The following is a 14,489-nucleotide window of genomic DNA, read 5'->3' on the forward strand; positions in this document are numbered from 1 at the left end:
TTAAAGAACTACACATCAATATATATTTAAAAAACACAAAAACACAAAAACACAACATTCTCTTCACTAAAAATCTACATAATTGAGGAAAGAGCTATTGACAGAGGTCTGAGGAAGCGCGGCGCTTCCTAGCAGCAGCCAGGGTGAAGGACATTTTAGCCTGCAACAGAAAAGGAGGCATTTTTAGGGGAAAGGAATGTGTTGGGGGCATCCCAGCATTAACAGAGCCTCTTTCCTGGCTTCCCAGACTCTTTCCGAGGAGAGCTGCTGCCAGTCGCGCACTGCCAGAGGCTTCCCGTGCAGACCTGAGGCCACAGCCAGGGAGAGGGCTCAGGCAGCCAGCCCCCGAGGGCTTTGCCGCTGCTGCACGTTGGGCAGCTCTGCCCCAGCGCCCATGCCTGCGAGACCTCCCTGACACCCCTGCCAGGATCCCCACTGGCTGCTCTTGGAAGCCACCCCAAGGCTCTTGGAAGCCACCCCAGGAGCAACGGGAAGGGCTGAGCCCCCACCTCTCCCCATCCAGCCAGCAGCAGGGGGAATACCTGGCCACTGGAGCCGTAACTCTCCCACTCCATTGGCTCAGGCTGGCTGCAGCCTGCCAGGCTGTCGGTGCCCAGAGCCTGAAAGAGAAAAGGAGGCTTTGGCAGGGGAAGCCACAACGCCAGATCACTGTGGTGAAAAAATGCATTTTATGTGCACAGCATCGATAGTAATGGCCCAGCCACAAGAAAGGACTGTGTAGTTTACACCAACAGCCACTGAGAATGTTTCGGGATGAAATAGCCATGGCATAGCTGCCCAGTCACATTGGCAACACTGCAGCAGGTAGTTCAATTTAAAAACTGTATAAACAGCATCACTAGTGTCAGCAATCTACACCCTAGCTTTAACTGTCAGTTTTGTACTGATGATATACATTTATTTATTTCCTCTGACTGAACCCCTCTGCAAAAAGCCAGACAACTTTATGAAAACTTTGTCCCCTACTTTTTGGTTTGCAGAAGAAATTCTTTTCATCAAAAGATTCCTCTCAGCTTCCTCACTCCATTCAGCATGCCCTCCTGCACTTCAAACCAGCATGTTTTCTTGTTACAGAAAGAAGTAACATAGATACGTAGAATGATACATCAATACTCATTTAACCACACCGCTTCCTACTGGAGAATGAGCCCTCCCAAATGCCAAAAACACTTCTAAAATCTTCAAGTTACAATTTCAGCGGAAAGTCCCTCCTTAGGAAGGAGCTGAGTAACTCTGGGTCAGACATCCTGCAGCTGCCCGAACCCTGGCTGGCACTTCTGCTTAATTCCAAGCTACATGCAGTAGCTGACCTCCTGCAGCAGACATGCGCCCACCCACAGCGTCCTCATGCAATAGGATGTGAATCTGGGTTCATCTTTGCATCACCGAGCACTTCAGATGATAGCCATAAGGCATGGAGCTCACTGCCCCTGACCCTGCAGGGCTTGAAAGAAGAGTGATAAAGTCGAGGTATCCCCCTTTGGGACTGAAGACAGGGAAAGAGCTTCTATTGCTTTAGCCTCCTCCTTCCCAACTGAGACTGCGTGCATTTGTTAGCCAGGCTATCTGCACCACAGGAAGGGTAGGAAAGTGAGCTAGACACTAGTTCTGGAGTTATTCTGCTCCATGCAAAGTAAGAGCGTCCCTCAACTTCAGTACATTATGACAAACCAGGGTAGAAGCCCAGCAAACACACCTGCGGGTCACAGTCCTTGGCTCCGGCCAGGATTTACTACATCAAGATCTCCCCAGGGGATCAGACCACGATCCATGGGCTCGAAGAAGCAAGAACTTGCCATTTAGGCAGTCGCTCAAGTCCTGCCAGCCTGCTGAAAGCAACCTTCCTCCAACCTCTGCCCTGCTGGGGCTGGACACGTGGCCGCTCTGACTAATCTTGGTGGATCAGCCTGCAGACATATTACAGGAAGGATTTAAATATTACATTTTGGGGGCAAAAGATATAAAGAAGTTGAATAGAAAATCCATGCAGCTAATTAATAAACTTTAGTGTTCCCCTAAACATCCAAGCTTTTCACCTTAAATGTATTTTTTAAAAAGTATATATATGCTGGTATTTCTCTGCTTACAAATAGATATAACTGTATTATGGACAAGAACTACTATATAATCAGTAATGGCTCTACAATCTCTCAGATTGACATTAATGAAAATTGATATTTTAAAAAGGTACTCAGTTTTGCATAACTAAACCATGTAATAGCACAAGGCTATTGTATTTTGCAGGTTCCTTCAGTACAGCTTTTGTATTTATATTTTAACCTGCATATAACTATGTTTTTCCAAACATCTTGGTTCTCCACCAAAAAAAATGTCACTTTTATGAATTTCATGTCTCTGTGATGCATTGCTTAGCAAATACCACATATCTTTGAGTATGTCTTGAAATTAACAATATCCACAATGATCCTACAAAAGCCTTTTGTATGAGTAGCTGCATCTATTTTCAAGGGACTACATTAATTTCAGCATGATTGCTTTGCATAAGAATTACTCACTGAGCAAACCTTATCTGATTAAGTCCTGGACTACAACATCAGTATCATCTGCTTTGTATTGTTAAAACAATATTGTAACTGTATTTACTCAGTGTTTTCATAATCTACCACAGTAGTGCCCTACTTGCCTCAGAAACATGCATATGAATGGATCATTTAGTTTGTATCTGTTATGCATAAATACACAAAGCAGACTTATGTTGCATCAAGCATGATTACTTTATGAAGGCTTCTGAAGAAAGCTGCCTCATTTCTCAAATATATGGTACAGTTTCTGAAATTACTCTTTGTTCAATAAAACCTTGTTTTATATTAATTCCTGAGAGCATGGGGCAGGAGAAAGGAAAATAATTCATACATTCATTGCTCTTGATCAAAACCCTTCTTTAGAAGCAGCATTGGAACTTTAATACCCATTGCAATGATGGCATTTCAACAACTGCTTGTAACACAAGTGAGATTTTCATTATATTCCTCATTCATTTCAGTATTGCAAAAAAGGCACCCAACACTAAGTAATCCCGTTCTCATTCCACTTCTTTAAAAAAAATACACCTTATAAAAATAATGCTGTTTTGCAGAGAAAGATTGTCATACAGCCTTTAGAAATACCCATTTTTAACCCATTTTAAGGTCAGCAGAGAGATGCCAGTTTACTTTTTTTTTTTTTAATTAATACAAGTGCTTCCCTGTTTCTCAAAAAAAACCATTCTAGCACAAGCTACCTAAGGCTCAAGGTCAACCTTCATCAGCATTAACACTGCTCGAGCTTGCCTCCACAGGTTGTTTACCATATCATTTTAAATATATTAAAAATCCCAATTCAGATTCCAGATTTTGTTGTCATTAATCCTGGCAGATACAAAATATAACAGCAGCAATGATCCAGAGAGCTACAGAAAACAAGGAATGATTACAAGATTGAGGTGTGGACTCAGGGTAGACAAAGAAGCAACCACAATCTGTCCACAGCAGCTTCCTAGTCAGTGTTCAGCTAATTAGGAAGCAGCTAAAGACTATTCTGTTCTTCTGTTATGCAAACACTAGCAAAACCATACAGCAAAACCATACATTTTACCAACATGCTCCCAAGGAGTCAACAATGGCTCCTCTTGCAAGATGTGTAACAATCACTGTGCAGTGAGACAGCGAGAAAGATTTAGCCACTGCTTTCCCTTGATTTCAAGCATCTACACCAGCCTTTGCATACACATGCAGCCTGGATGACCCAGCGACTTGCACCCCTTTCACCTGTGTTTTAAGAGGATGGGTATGTAAATGGGAAAGAGTAACTCATACCTAGCTAGAAAAGTAGGAAACTAGCTGTAAGGGCACTAGCTAAGGGCCACATTGCAAAAAAACTGAGATGTGGGCTGGGAGAATGCAGTCCACGAACTGCTGGTAAAGAAAGACTGCTGGAATCTGCAACAGTCCAGGCCCATCGGTAACACCGGAGCAAGGGAATCGAGAGCCTGGCAACTTTCTTCTCTAATCACATGCTCTTGTGGCCAACATATAGCTACCATTTCAAAGCCTTTATTTTTAGTCTTCGCCCTGCTTTCACCCCAGTCCACATGCAGGTTTAGAAATAACTATTTAAACTAACCTGGAAATCAATCTGTTAGCTGTCACTATTCATTTTAAGTGAAAATGGCTGGAAGTCATTATACTCATCGCAATAATAGAAATGAACTTGGAGGGCATACAGTGTAACAGCTCATTCAGAAAGGTTTTTTCATAGTGCCATTCATAGATCACACCTAGTATTTCCTAGCAAGGTTGCATATTTTAGTAACATGGTAAAAACAGTTTATTCTTCAGTCTTTTTTGGACTGAAACTTATGAACACTGCAAGAAAGTGATTGTGCTTGAAACTATTTTTATTTACATAAAAGCATACTGGTATCTGATATTTAAAGCTGACTCTTCAAATCCCATTCCCCATGTAAACTCCCCACTCAATTCCCATAGTAGAAACCTTCATTTGTAAGTGCTTTATGCTGTTAATGCAGAGTGCAAAGGTGAAGAAAATTATACTCTGGTTCTTGCTTTTAGTTGTAACATTTTAGCACTCTCTATTTTAGTTTTTATCTCATGCGGTTTCTCAAAAAATCTCACAAAGGCTGGCTCATTTAATAAGGATGCCAGAATCTGTTCAAAGGCAAAAGACCACTCGTGGTCCCCTCTCGAACTCTGTGCTCTACTGCCTTCAGCCTGCTCAGAGCTGCTTTCCTCCTGCCCTTTGTTTGGGACTTCAGCAGGCAACTCCGTAACGGCAGCTGAACATTTGACTGGTGTCACTGGACTCTGCAGTCTTCTGCCAACTTCTTCCATTTTCAATAGGAGGCTGGTAACCACTGCTATAGCCCGATATAACAGCTCCTCCTCAGGGTCTCCGTGGAATAGATTGTACAGGGTTTTTGAGAACTGGATGAACTGTGACTACAGAGAGATACAGAGGAAACTATTCAGAGAAGAGCAACACAACTCTCCTGCTTCACTGCTTTCAACCCTGGACTGCTGTCACTAGGTGCCTAGTACAACAACAGCTCTGATGACAACAGGGACGTGGACTAGCCTTGATAAACCGAGGTATGTCTGAAAGTTCCTTTCTACGTGAACTTACAGTTACACTAGTTTAAAAAAAAACAAGCTAATGATTAATTTGAAGGCCTGAAATTTAAGGGATCCTATGAATCTTTTGGAAAACTACTAATAAGACTTAAAGGATAAACAGCAAACAAAAACTGACTCGTGAAAGACTCAGACATAGGCAGTTTTACCTGATTCATCCTTGGCAGATCCTTAATATTTTCTTCTTTTTTAAGAAGTTCATCTTGCCACTGCTTCAGATATGCCTGAATATCAACCTTCCCCTTCCCTACTTGACCAAAAAAAAAAAAGAGCAAACATGAACTAAGACCTCCCCCGAGGGATGATGAGCAAAAGAACTGGTGTCCTCAGTGCCATTCCTTCTTAACAGAGTTGTGGGGCCTAGAACTAAACAGGACCAGAGTTTACATTACCTCCTCCTCCCAAGCACTACATTTATAAAAGTGGGTATAAAAGTGGGTATAACATTAGCACTATGCTTAAGATCACTCAAGACAGCATGATATTAATTACTATACTTCCTCAACATACACTTTCCCAGCTCCTCTCCCCCAAAAACACATGGTTACCAACTGTGTCTTCAGGATTCTCTACCTTTTTCTGGGCTGCTCTTCAAAGCATCACTTTCAAGACTATCTGCAGTAGATGAAACTACAGTTTATGAGGAGAAAAACAATTTGTTATTTCTTTGAGAAAGGAAGAGCAAATGCTTCATTTATTTTTATCAGAAATTCCTTGATTAAGAAGCAAGACCCTCATGGATCCCTGTGTAGTCAACACAGATTAGGCCAAGAAGAAACTGCATGGTCAGATTTGTACAATTTCAAACATTAACATCAAATGTACATCAATACAAACAAACATCAAATGTACAACAATAGCAACAAACACCACGAGCCACAGCAAGGCTGGAGATCAGAAAAGAAACTGCAATCACATATACCATCAAGCAGATAATCCTGATAATGCTTGTGGCCATGTGTTGAACTGTGAGTGAGAACAGTACCCATATTACAGATATGCTACTTTTGGATAATTTATAAAAACTGAAAAGGATCTGCCCTCCAAGCAAGTAAAAAGGCACAGCTTTCCAAAGAGAATGCTTTATTGACTCCATAAATGTATACCTCACAAAATTTTTTCAGCACATATGTTTTAAAATGGAAGCAAAGGATTTTGAAACCCTGGCATACGTGCATCAAATAATTATGGACTTGGATATCAAAATCCTTGAGGCAGGAAATATGCCTTTATGCCTTGAATGCGAAAAGGAAATAGCCAGCACTTCAACAAATAAAGCAAGGCAACAGAAAGGTTGCCAACTACGATGAAAAATACTGACCAGATATTCCGCCCTATTTCCATGTAAATGCTTGTGGCTTTTGAACTCTATCATCAGACATAAGCAGTTCAATTCAGGACAAGGATCTCTGTTCTTTGTACAGTGACTATTGAAATGACCTGTTACTGAGGCCTGCTACCACAAACAGTTTGTATGTTCATAAATAGTAATTAAAACACATATTCCTAAAGAAGAACTGCTTTAAAGAAGAATGCCTACCCACAAAGAAATTCTACCCTATTAGGTATGAAAATACAACTATCTAGAGAAGATCTTCACATAGGATTCATGTCAACAGTGACATGATTTGCTGGAAGAGATGATTTCAAAACAGCAGTTGAAGGCTTTCTGAAGAGAGCTCCCCGTCTTTCAGCACACAATAATTAATAGAACCCTTCTGATACTTTATGTGCAAAATCAAACATAACACAAAGCTTACCACTGAGCTGGCTGAAGTGGATCAGTTCTTCTTTTGAAAGATCATCACCTTTGGAAGGGCTTAGAGATTCTACTTCAGTAAAAGCTGCAATAAAAAAATTAATAAATTGTTTTCAGGGCTCCCAAGAATTACCAAAACAGTAAAAGAAAACAAAAGCTTTGTACAGACATATTGTCCCTAAGAACAAAGCAGAAATAGTGTTTGAGCAGATTAAGTCCTTCCCAAAGGATACATTACTCTGGAAGAACTATACATCTGTATTACAGCTTTGGGATAGTACTGTAGCCAGTGACAGTGACAACAGGAAGAAAGGTAAAGCTAAAAAAAAAACCCAAAAAACAAACCAAAAAAACACACAAAGATGATAAAAGACAGGAACAGCCCTCCCCAAATGCCAATGCTTCTCACTTACCTGGAGGGATGTGTAACTTAAAAAGCAGCTTGAGTTTCTCAGTGAAACTTCCATTATACATGATATCTGTTAGAGGAGAGAGGCAAGAGAGTCTGTTCAACTGGACCAAACTTTAAAACACCCTGTTAACCTAAACAATTGCAAAAGGGAGGTTGGAACTGGACATACGTCCTATCTTACTCTGCATATACTTAGAGATGAAGGTTAAGGGTGGCAACACCCCTGCAGCTGAACCTGGGGTTTGTCTACACTGAGGAAAGAACACTGCTTTATGACATTTCATCATACTATCCTATTCTTAAGTATGTCTGAACATCTAGAGAAACACAAAAGCATCTCTCTTCAACAGACCGTAACACACCTTCTGTAATGAGCTAAAACTGTGGTTACAGAAGAAAGTACAGCCAGAGCACAGAATAATGTCTATCACTTATTAAAATGAAACCACAGAATCAAATAAATATATCACTAATGTCTTCTCAGCATTTTCCCTTAAATTTTTGCTTCCTGCACAATAGCACTTTGAAAATAAGATGAAAGGAATACCGCAATAAGTCTAGACAACTTTCAGTTCCCCAGAGATATCAGGCATTGGCTATCTTGCATGATCTGTGTATGAGGTGGTTGACTGTGAGGAAGCGCTGATCATCAACCAAACAGGTTGGGCAATACGGTCATGCTATTTCCTAATTTTCTGATATTTTGATGGTAAAGCCATTTTTAAATATAATCTCAGATGGGAAATTATTCTCCATGGGATTAATGTTTCAGAAAAGTTACTGATTTGCGAAGCCTGATGTTAGCCATTTCATGGTCAAATATAGACAAGCAAATCAGGGCACAGTTCTCCAATTAAAAGCTCTTATCATCCACCTAAAGAATGTAGCACCCACTCTCAAACTTATAAATATACTCTGAGCACTTGACTTGCTATTTAATCTTTGCATTTAATATTATGCCATAAAGATAACACTATTTCAACCCTAAGTTAAGAGACTTGTCTCCTTAAGCTTCTTAGATATAGCATGGAAGGAGATACACAGAAGCATTTCCAGGACTCCTCCCAGGACAGCATTCCCTTGTCAATGTGCTATGTACGCGCTGTTCTCATACCAAGAACACAGGCAAATTGTTTGAAGTTTATAAGGCAATCAGAGTTCTCATCCATAAGTCTGAATGTCCACAGTGCAAGTGAGTCTCTGTTTGCACAATGAGACCACGGGCTCAAGAGATGACAGAGAACCCTGAATTGCTGGCAATCAATCCGATACTGGTCAAGATATGGCAGACTGGCATCATGGTGTTGCAGGACAGGACTATTTACATTCCAATAACAGGAAAGAAAGTGCTCCTTCTGCAAAGGAAAGGCAAAATGTTAGATGATATGAAAGGACAATTATCTCTCTGGGTGAGAGACGTGGGATGTTAACTATGCCACTTGGTTTAAAGTTGACATGCAAAACATACATGCTGAATCCAGCTTTCACCTGGAATTGTTAAAATTGTTACACACCCATAGTACAGTCCACCATTAAGATGGATGTTTGATAAATGAAGAAAACAGCACATTACCTTGAATAATTCATAAAGCTCTTCAAGGTCACTAGGACTGAATTTTACATCCTGGGACACAACACGTAGCTGAAGCAAAATTAAGAGAAAATTAACTAAATGATGAGTCTTCCCATCTTTGGAATAGGCCTGTAGAATAAAGTTCTGGAAGACTTAATATTATATTAAAAGATGCAGTTTGAATATTCCAGGTTTTGGCATGTTACAGTTAGGAGTAAGAAGAGAACCTCTATTTTAAAAGCAATCAGAAGATGATGGACTGGAAGAAATAATTTCTCACAGAATGCAAGTCACATTATTTGCATACACTGAGCCTACACTGAGACCAAAGAGACAAAATTTGAGTGCCAAATTATTTACAATGATGCAACATATAGTTTCTTTTATAAAAGACAAATGCACATTCAGTCCTTACCACTGAAGCTGAATCCCCATTTCTTTAACAAAAAAAAAAAAAATCCACAGCTTTTAAAATCAAATTTAGCTGCAAGACCAGGATCCATCTTCATGATAGATATGTTTTATAAAACAATATACAACAGTTAAAATCTTGGTGCAATCAACAGCATTTAGTATCATTTGCTACAAGCCACATTTAGTAAAGAATGAAGCACTGCTTCTTAAGTACACCATTATTATCACCAGTTATTGGAATTGGAATTGAAGAAAACAGGCAAACAAAGGAAGGTCCTTGCAACCCTCGCCTTCATTTAGGAGTCTGAACTTTAAGGATGATGGCAGCTAAAGAGTTGCCACACCACGCATACATTACAGGACACCTACACACACCACAGACACAAAAAACAACCTTTGTTAAATTTCAGTACAATAATCTCTTCAGTGACATTTATGATCACTTCCTAGAGCAAAAATGCAGTGACATTGTTTTATTGTAGCGCTATGGGCATTTCACAGTGCTTTATGTCTCTAAGAAAAACGCATTAATAATTTAACAACAGCTGAAAGAAATATAGGTCAGTCTCTTCCAATTAATGCAGAACATCAAGAGATATGCTAGCCTTTAGAAGCAGTCTGTGATGTCACTTGTAACAAGAGCAGAAGGTCATGCTGTGATTCACAGATTGAAAACATCACAGGCCAAGACCTCAGTTAACAGACACCCTGCAGATGAGAGGGATTTCAACCTATAAATTGATTTACTTGGCCTTAGAAAATGCAGCTCATCTCAGAATTTTCTAAAAGGGGATCAGAGGAAAGGGTTGAGCTCTCTCAAGACACTCACCACATTCTGCTTGGTTGTAGCTTCTAGTGCCTGGATAACATAAAGCCTGTTCCTGCAGCGCATGCTCTCAACATCCTCGTATCGAATATCGCCATATCTCTACAGGAAAAGTATAGTTCTGTGAAATCAACTGCCACTAGACACATCTAAGCAGATATGTTTATCTTTCTTGCATCTAAGCATCATACAAATACAGATATGGAAACAAAGCAAGATCCCAGAAACTCAGCAGAGAGTCATTCGTTACAGCACTAGGATTTCCCCTAAACAGTGCAACTCTTAAAAGGGTAAGTGTTTCAAAGAACGATGGGGAAAGAAAAGAAACTCTGGAGTAGTTCACTGTAGATGGGAAGACAAAGGAAGGGACCTTACACTGTTTTGGCTCTATATCCAACTGCAATTGGTTTTCCTCATTGGCTTTGAAAAGCAAATCAGCTTTATGAGCACCCCAGAGGAGTTATATTGGATATTAGAATATTATACTCCAAGAGAAGTTACACTGGATATTAGGATATTTTCTGACTAAAGGTAGAGAAATACTATAATAGGCTAAAGTTGCTGCAAGTTCTCTTTTTTAGAGAGCTTTAAGAACAAGTTAGCACATTTTTCAATGATGATCTGGGTGTGCTCTGGGCAGGGAGTTGAACTAGATGACCTCTGAAATTCTCTTCCAGAACTGAATTTCTATGTTTCTATGAAGACCACCAGCAGTATACTTCAGTCCTGGAAAAAAAGGGAAGCAGAGCAGAAACTGCACCTCTGAGTCATAACTCTTTCACTGGTCTGGCTCCTGGGCATTGATATTGTGCAACGGCCTCAACAAGAATATAAAAAAGATGTATAATCTAACCCTGAATTAGTACAGTAAATTAAAAGCTACATGTTCTTCCATTCAGTAGTTAAACATGGCTTCTTCATACCAGATTAGATTGTAAAAGAATGAATCTTCCATTTGTGCCTGAGTCATAAAGGCATAAAACGGAACATCATTTTAAAATTCAATTCCATATCTTTTCACTTTATCTCATTTATCTTCCTAATACCCATGTGAAGCAACAGTATCACACAGAACATCTCTGCTCACTTGTTTACGATTAGTAACTAGACCTATCTGCGGGATGACAACTCCTTTACAGCAATCCTCCCATTTTGAAATTTATTTTCATTCCACAGTGATATGAAAAGAAAACCTCTTACTAAAACAGAATTATGGTGAAATGAACCGTCTGGTCAAAATGGGAAGTGAGAAATTGACTCTTACTTTGCATCAACAGTTCTCAAACAAGAGGTTGTGACACTTACGAGCCTTGCAGAAATTCACTTCAACTGAAGATACAAAACTTGCAGCCAGAAGAGGCGTCACGAGATAGAAATGGGGATATAGGCCTAAGAGCAGGGTTGCCAACTCGGGAGCAAGAAATTGAGGTTCAAGGTTCTGCCCAACTCAGTGTTTAAAAACTATACCAAATTACAGGCTACTTTCTTGGGCCAACAACCTGACTGCAAATGCAGAACAAGAAAGGCAGCTTCTTTTGCATTCTCTGGTCTTTCAGTAATGATTTCATCTTTGTGAAAGCTTCAGCTTCCACTTCAAAATGCAACACACAACAGTTCATTACTGACCACCTCTATTCTTTAACCTGCAACCATTCCCCCTCACTACTATGAGATCTCACCATGACAAGAAAGACCCAAAAGAGTGTACAATTCTTCTTACAAGGATCTTAAAGTGTTTTACAAATATGATCGATCAGCACAACATTCTTGTGAAACAATAGTGATAGCAGAAAAACAGACATTTTACATGATTAGCCCAATGCTATAGAGAGGGTTCAAGAGAACTGATTCTTGCCTTTTGCTCTTCCTACTAAAGCAAAGTCCTTTTCTCTGTGAGAATCAAAAGAGAAAATTCGATCCCCCTAAATTACACCAATAACAGCTACTTAATTTTTTCTTAGTTAAGACCAGGACATTTTTCCCAAAGAGATGTATTATGGCTCTTTCGCTGGAAACACACGATTGAGAGTCAGAAAGAAGATATCATAGGGATAAAAGAAACAGGCTAATAGAAAAAAACAAATGAACAAATCTTTTTCTCTCAGCTTGCCTTTCATTTCAGATGGACTGAGCAGAAACTTAAAACACAAACCTATCTAAAAATGGATAAATACCCTGGATCTAAACCATGCCAAGGAAGGAAATGCCTCGTGGATATCTGAGGACAAAAGGAGAAGAAAAAACTGAAGTTATTTCCTCCCCAGTGCAGAGCTGCAAAAGCTAGACACTGCAGAAACCAAAGTTACAAGTTAAAAGGAAGTGGTAAAAGATCGTAATTGCCTTTTCTTACCAAACACATCTCAAAATGTCCATTTCATCGGTACAATGAGCTAATCAAGCACACCCAGTTTCCTGCATTGGCTGCTATGTCAAATGTTACCACTACCTGCAAGATGCAGTAAGCAGTCTCAAATTAGTAACCGCAAGGGCTGCTTCTCCTGTACCTTCAGTTTGTCATTTAGTTGACAGTGTACAGGGACTAAGACAGTGAATGAGGCATGCCAACACAGGAACTATGAAGCACCCAAGAAACTCTACTCTGAAGCAGCCTACCAAGCACACTTCAGGTGGTTAAAAAAAAAATCAAAACAACACAAAAACAAACCTATCCCATAACCCAACCTACAAGGTTTTCAGCGAGGCTCAGCAAATTACAGAGCCCAATCTATGCCAGTCTAGAAGGGTCTTCTACTTCGCTAGTTCGTGCAATGCAGCTGCAGTATTTTTAAGGTAGCCCATGAATTGCAAATACTGCATGTGATGGAAAAACATACCCACAATAAGAACACATACTTCATTTGACTCTCGGATCAAATCAGTAATGTCCACTTTTGGGTGGTCACTCTTTGTATTGCTGAGGTTGGAGCCCTGCTGCACAGTTGGAGGCAAGGGACTATCTTTGTTGGTGACACTGTCAAAAAACCTGCATGAAGCAAACACAGCAAGAAATAGCTAGTCCCAGTTTATCAAAACAAAATGATCACATCAGCAGTGAACAGCAAGCAGGATATGGGAAACAGTCAGCAAGAACCTTAGCAGGAGTGGCATGCATATGCAGTAACAGTACCACAGATACACAACACTGGAATTGGCTACCCAGAGAAGGTTGTGGAGTCTCAAACCTTTGCGGTTTTCAAGACCCAGCTAGACAACAACATGGCTGATGTGATCTAATGCTGGTAATAGTCCTTTTCGAGTAGAAAACTGGATTAGAGACTTCTGGAGGCCCCTTCCAACCAAGCATTCCCTGGTTTTCTGATCCATCTAGGAGATGAGCAATGGTGTACTACATAACCAGGAGAGAGGAATGGAGACTTGTGCTGGACTGTGAACTATGCAATCTCAGTTCCCTCAGGTGCAGAAGCCAAGACATGCCTGATATGCACCTATTCATCACACATACATCAAAAGCCTAAACAGTCCCTTTATGGAGGTCAGCCAATGCCTTTGCCAACGTTGAGGAACAGAAAGAGAGAAACATATCTACTGAGCAACAGCTTCCTTTTTCTTGAGGAGAAGCAGACTATTGTAACGATTTATTTAAATATACTGGAATGCTGCTGGCTGGGTTAACTGTGCAACAGAAGTGCTACAGCCAGATAAAATGTTGAAAGCAAGAGTTCAAAAGGAGTTCACAACAATCATCATAATCTTGGGTTCTAAGAGCATTGTTTGGATCAAGTGAAAATTAAATTTCACTCTACTTTCATATTTTAAATTTTAATGCATTTAAATTGGGTGAAAGTACATTTACTACTGGTGTTTTTTTAAATGGTAAAAATTTTAAATGAACACAGTTAGGTTTTACAATAAATACCAGGCTGCATGGTCTCTTATAAAAAAAATACATTTTACTCATTAATTCAGTAGTTCTTACCCTGTTCAAACATTCAATATTTAAAAGTCTGGTTAAAAGGAAATTCTTACTATTAGTGTATAGTAATTATAACTTGTGACTCATATGGCACAGTTTCAGCATCGTGTTTGCTATTCTAATATTCAATGACACATAATCACAGCAGCAGCAGAAACAACCAAATTTAGGAAGGCAGTGAAGCCAATATTGTGCACGTTTTTCTTGTAAAGCATTGCTTAAGAATGCACTTTATGTTGCATATTTAACTTTCTTCAAATACTAATACAGAATAACCATCTGCTCATGATTGTCCCCAACAATTTTTTTTGTCCCATATGTATCATCAGCTATTAGCAACAGAGGAGCTAGTAGCCTGAACTACAAAAACAGACTTGTGAAACAAGTTGTTACTAAGCTG

At 39.8% G+C, this 14,489-nt stretch overlaps 1 protein-coding gene across 11 annotated transcripts in view; it reads right to left on the minus strand.

The window, feature by feature from the left end:
- The window catches only part of TBC1D8B (TBC1 domain family member 8B), a 44,777-nt gene continuing 30,288 nt past the window's right edge, over positions 1 to 14,489 (minus strand). For 3 of the 11 annotated variants that reach the window (XM_067304211.1, XM_067304204.1, XM_067304209.1), the window contains 9 exons: positions 13,009 to 13,138; positions 10,159 to 10,257; positions 8,916 to 8,984; positions 8,457 to 8,697; positions 7,344 to 7,409; positions 6,932 to 7,015; positions 5,745 to 5,801; positions 5,321 to 5,421; positions 4,400 to 4,979 (listed from right to left, as the gene is read on the minus strand). In XM_067304211.1, coding sequence (XP_067160312.1) covers positions 4,569 to 4,979; positions 5,321 to 5,421; positions 5,745 to 5,801; positions 6,932 to 7,015; positions 7,344 to 7,409; positions 8,457 to 8,697; positions 8,916 to 8,984; positions 10,159 to 10,257; positions 13,009 to 13,138 — 1,258 coding nt within the window. In that variant the 3' untranslated portion in view covers positions 4,400 to 4,568. Of the gene's footprint in view, positions 1,929 to 4,399; positions 4,980 to 5,320; positions 5,422 to 5,744; positions 5,802 to 6,931; positions 7,016 to 7,343; positions 7,410 to 8,456; positions 8,698 to 8,915; positions 8,985 to 10,158; positions 10,258 to 13,008; positions 13,139 to 14,489 lie in introns of those variants that run through there. The other 8 variants (XR_010885548.1, XM_067304210.1, XM_067304208.1 and 5 more) reach the window with 8 other exon arrangements.

This window comes from Apteryx mantelli, chromosome 13 (assembly GCF_036417845.1).
Source record: "Apteryx mantelli isolate bAptMan1 chromosome 13, bAptMan1.hap1, whole genome shotgun sequence".
Taxonomy (NCBI): Eukaryota; Metazoa; Chordata; class Aves; order Apterygiformes; family Apterygidae; genus Apteryx; species Apteryx mantelli.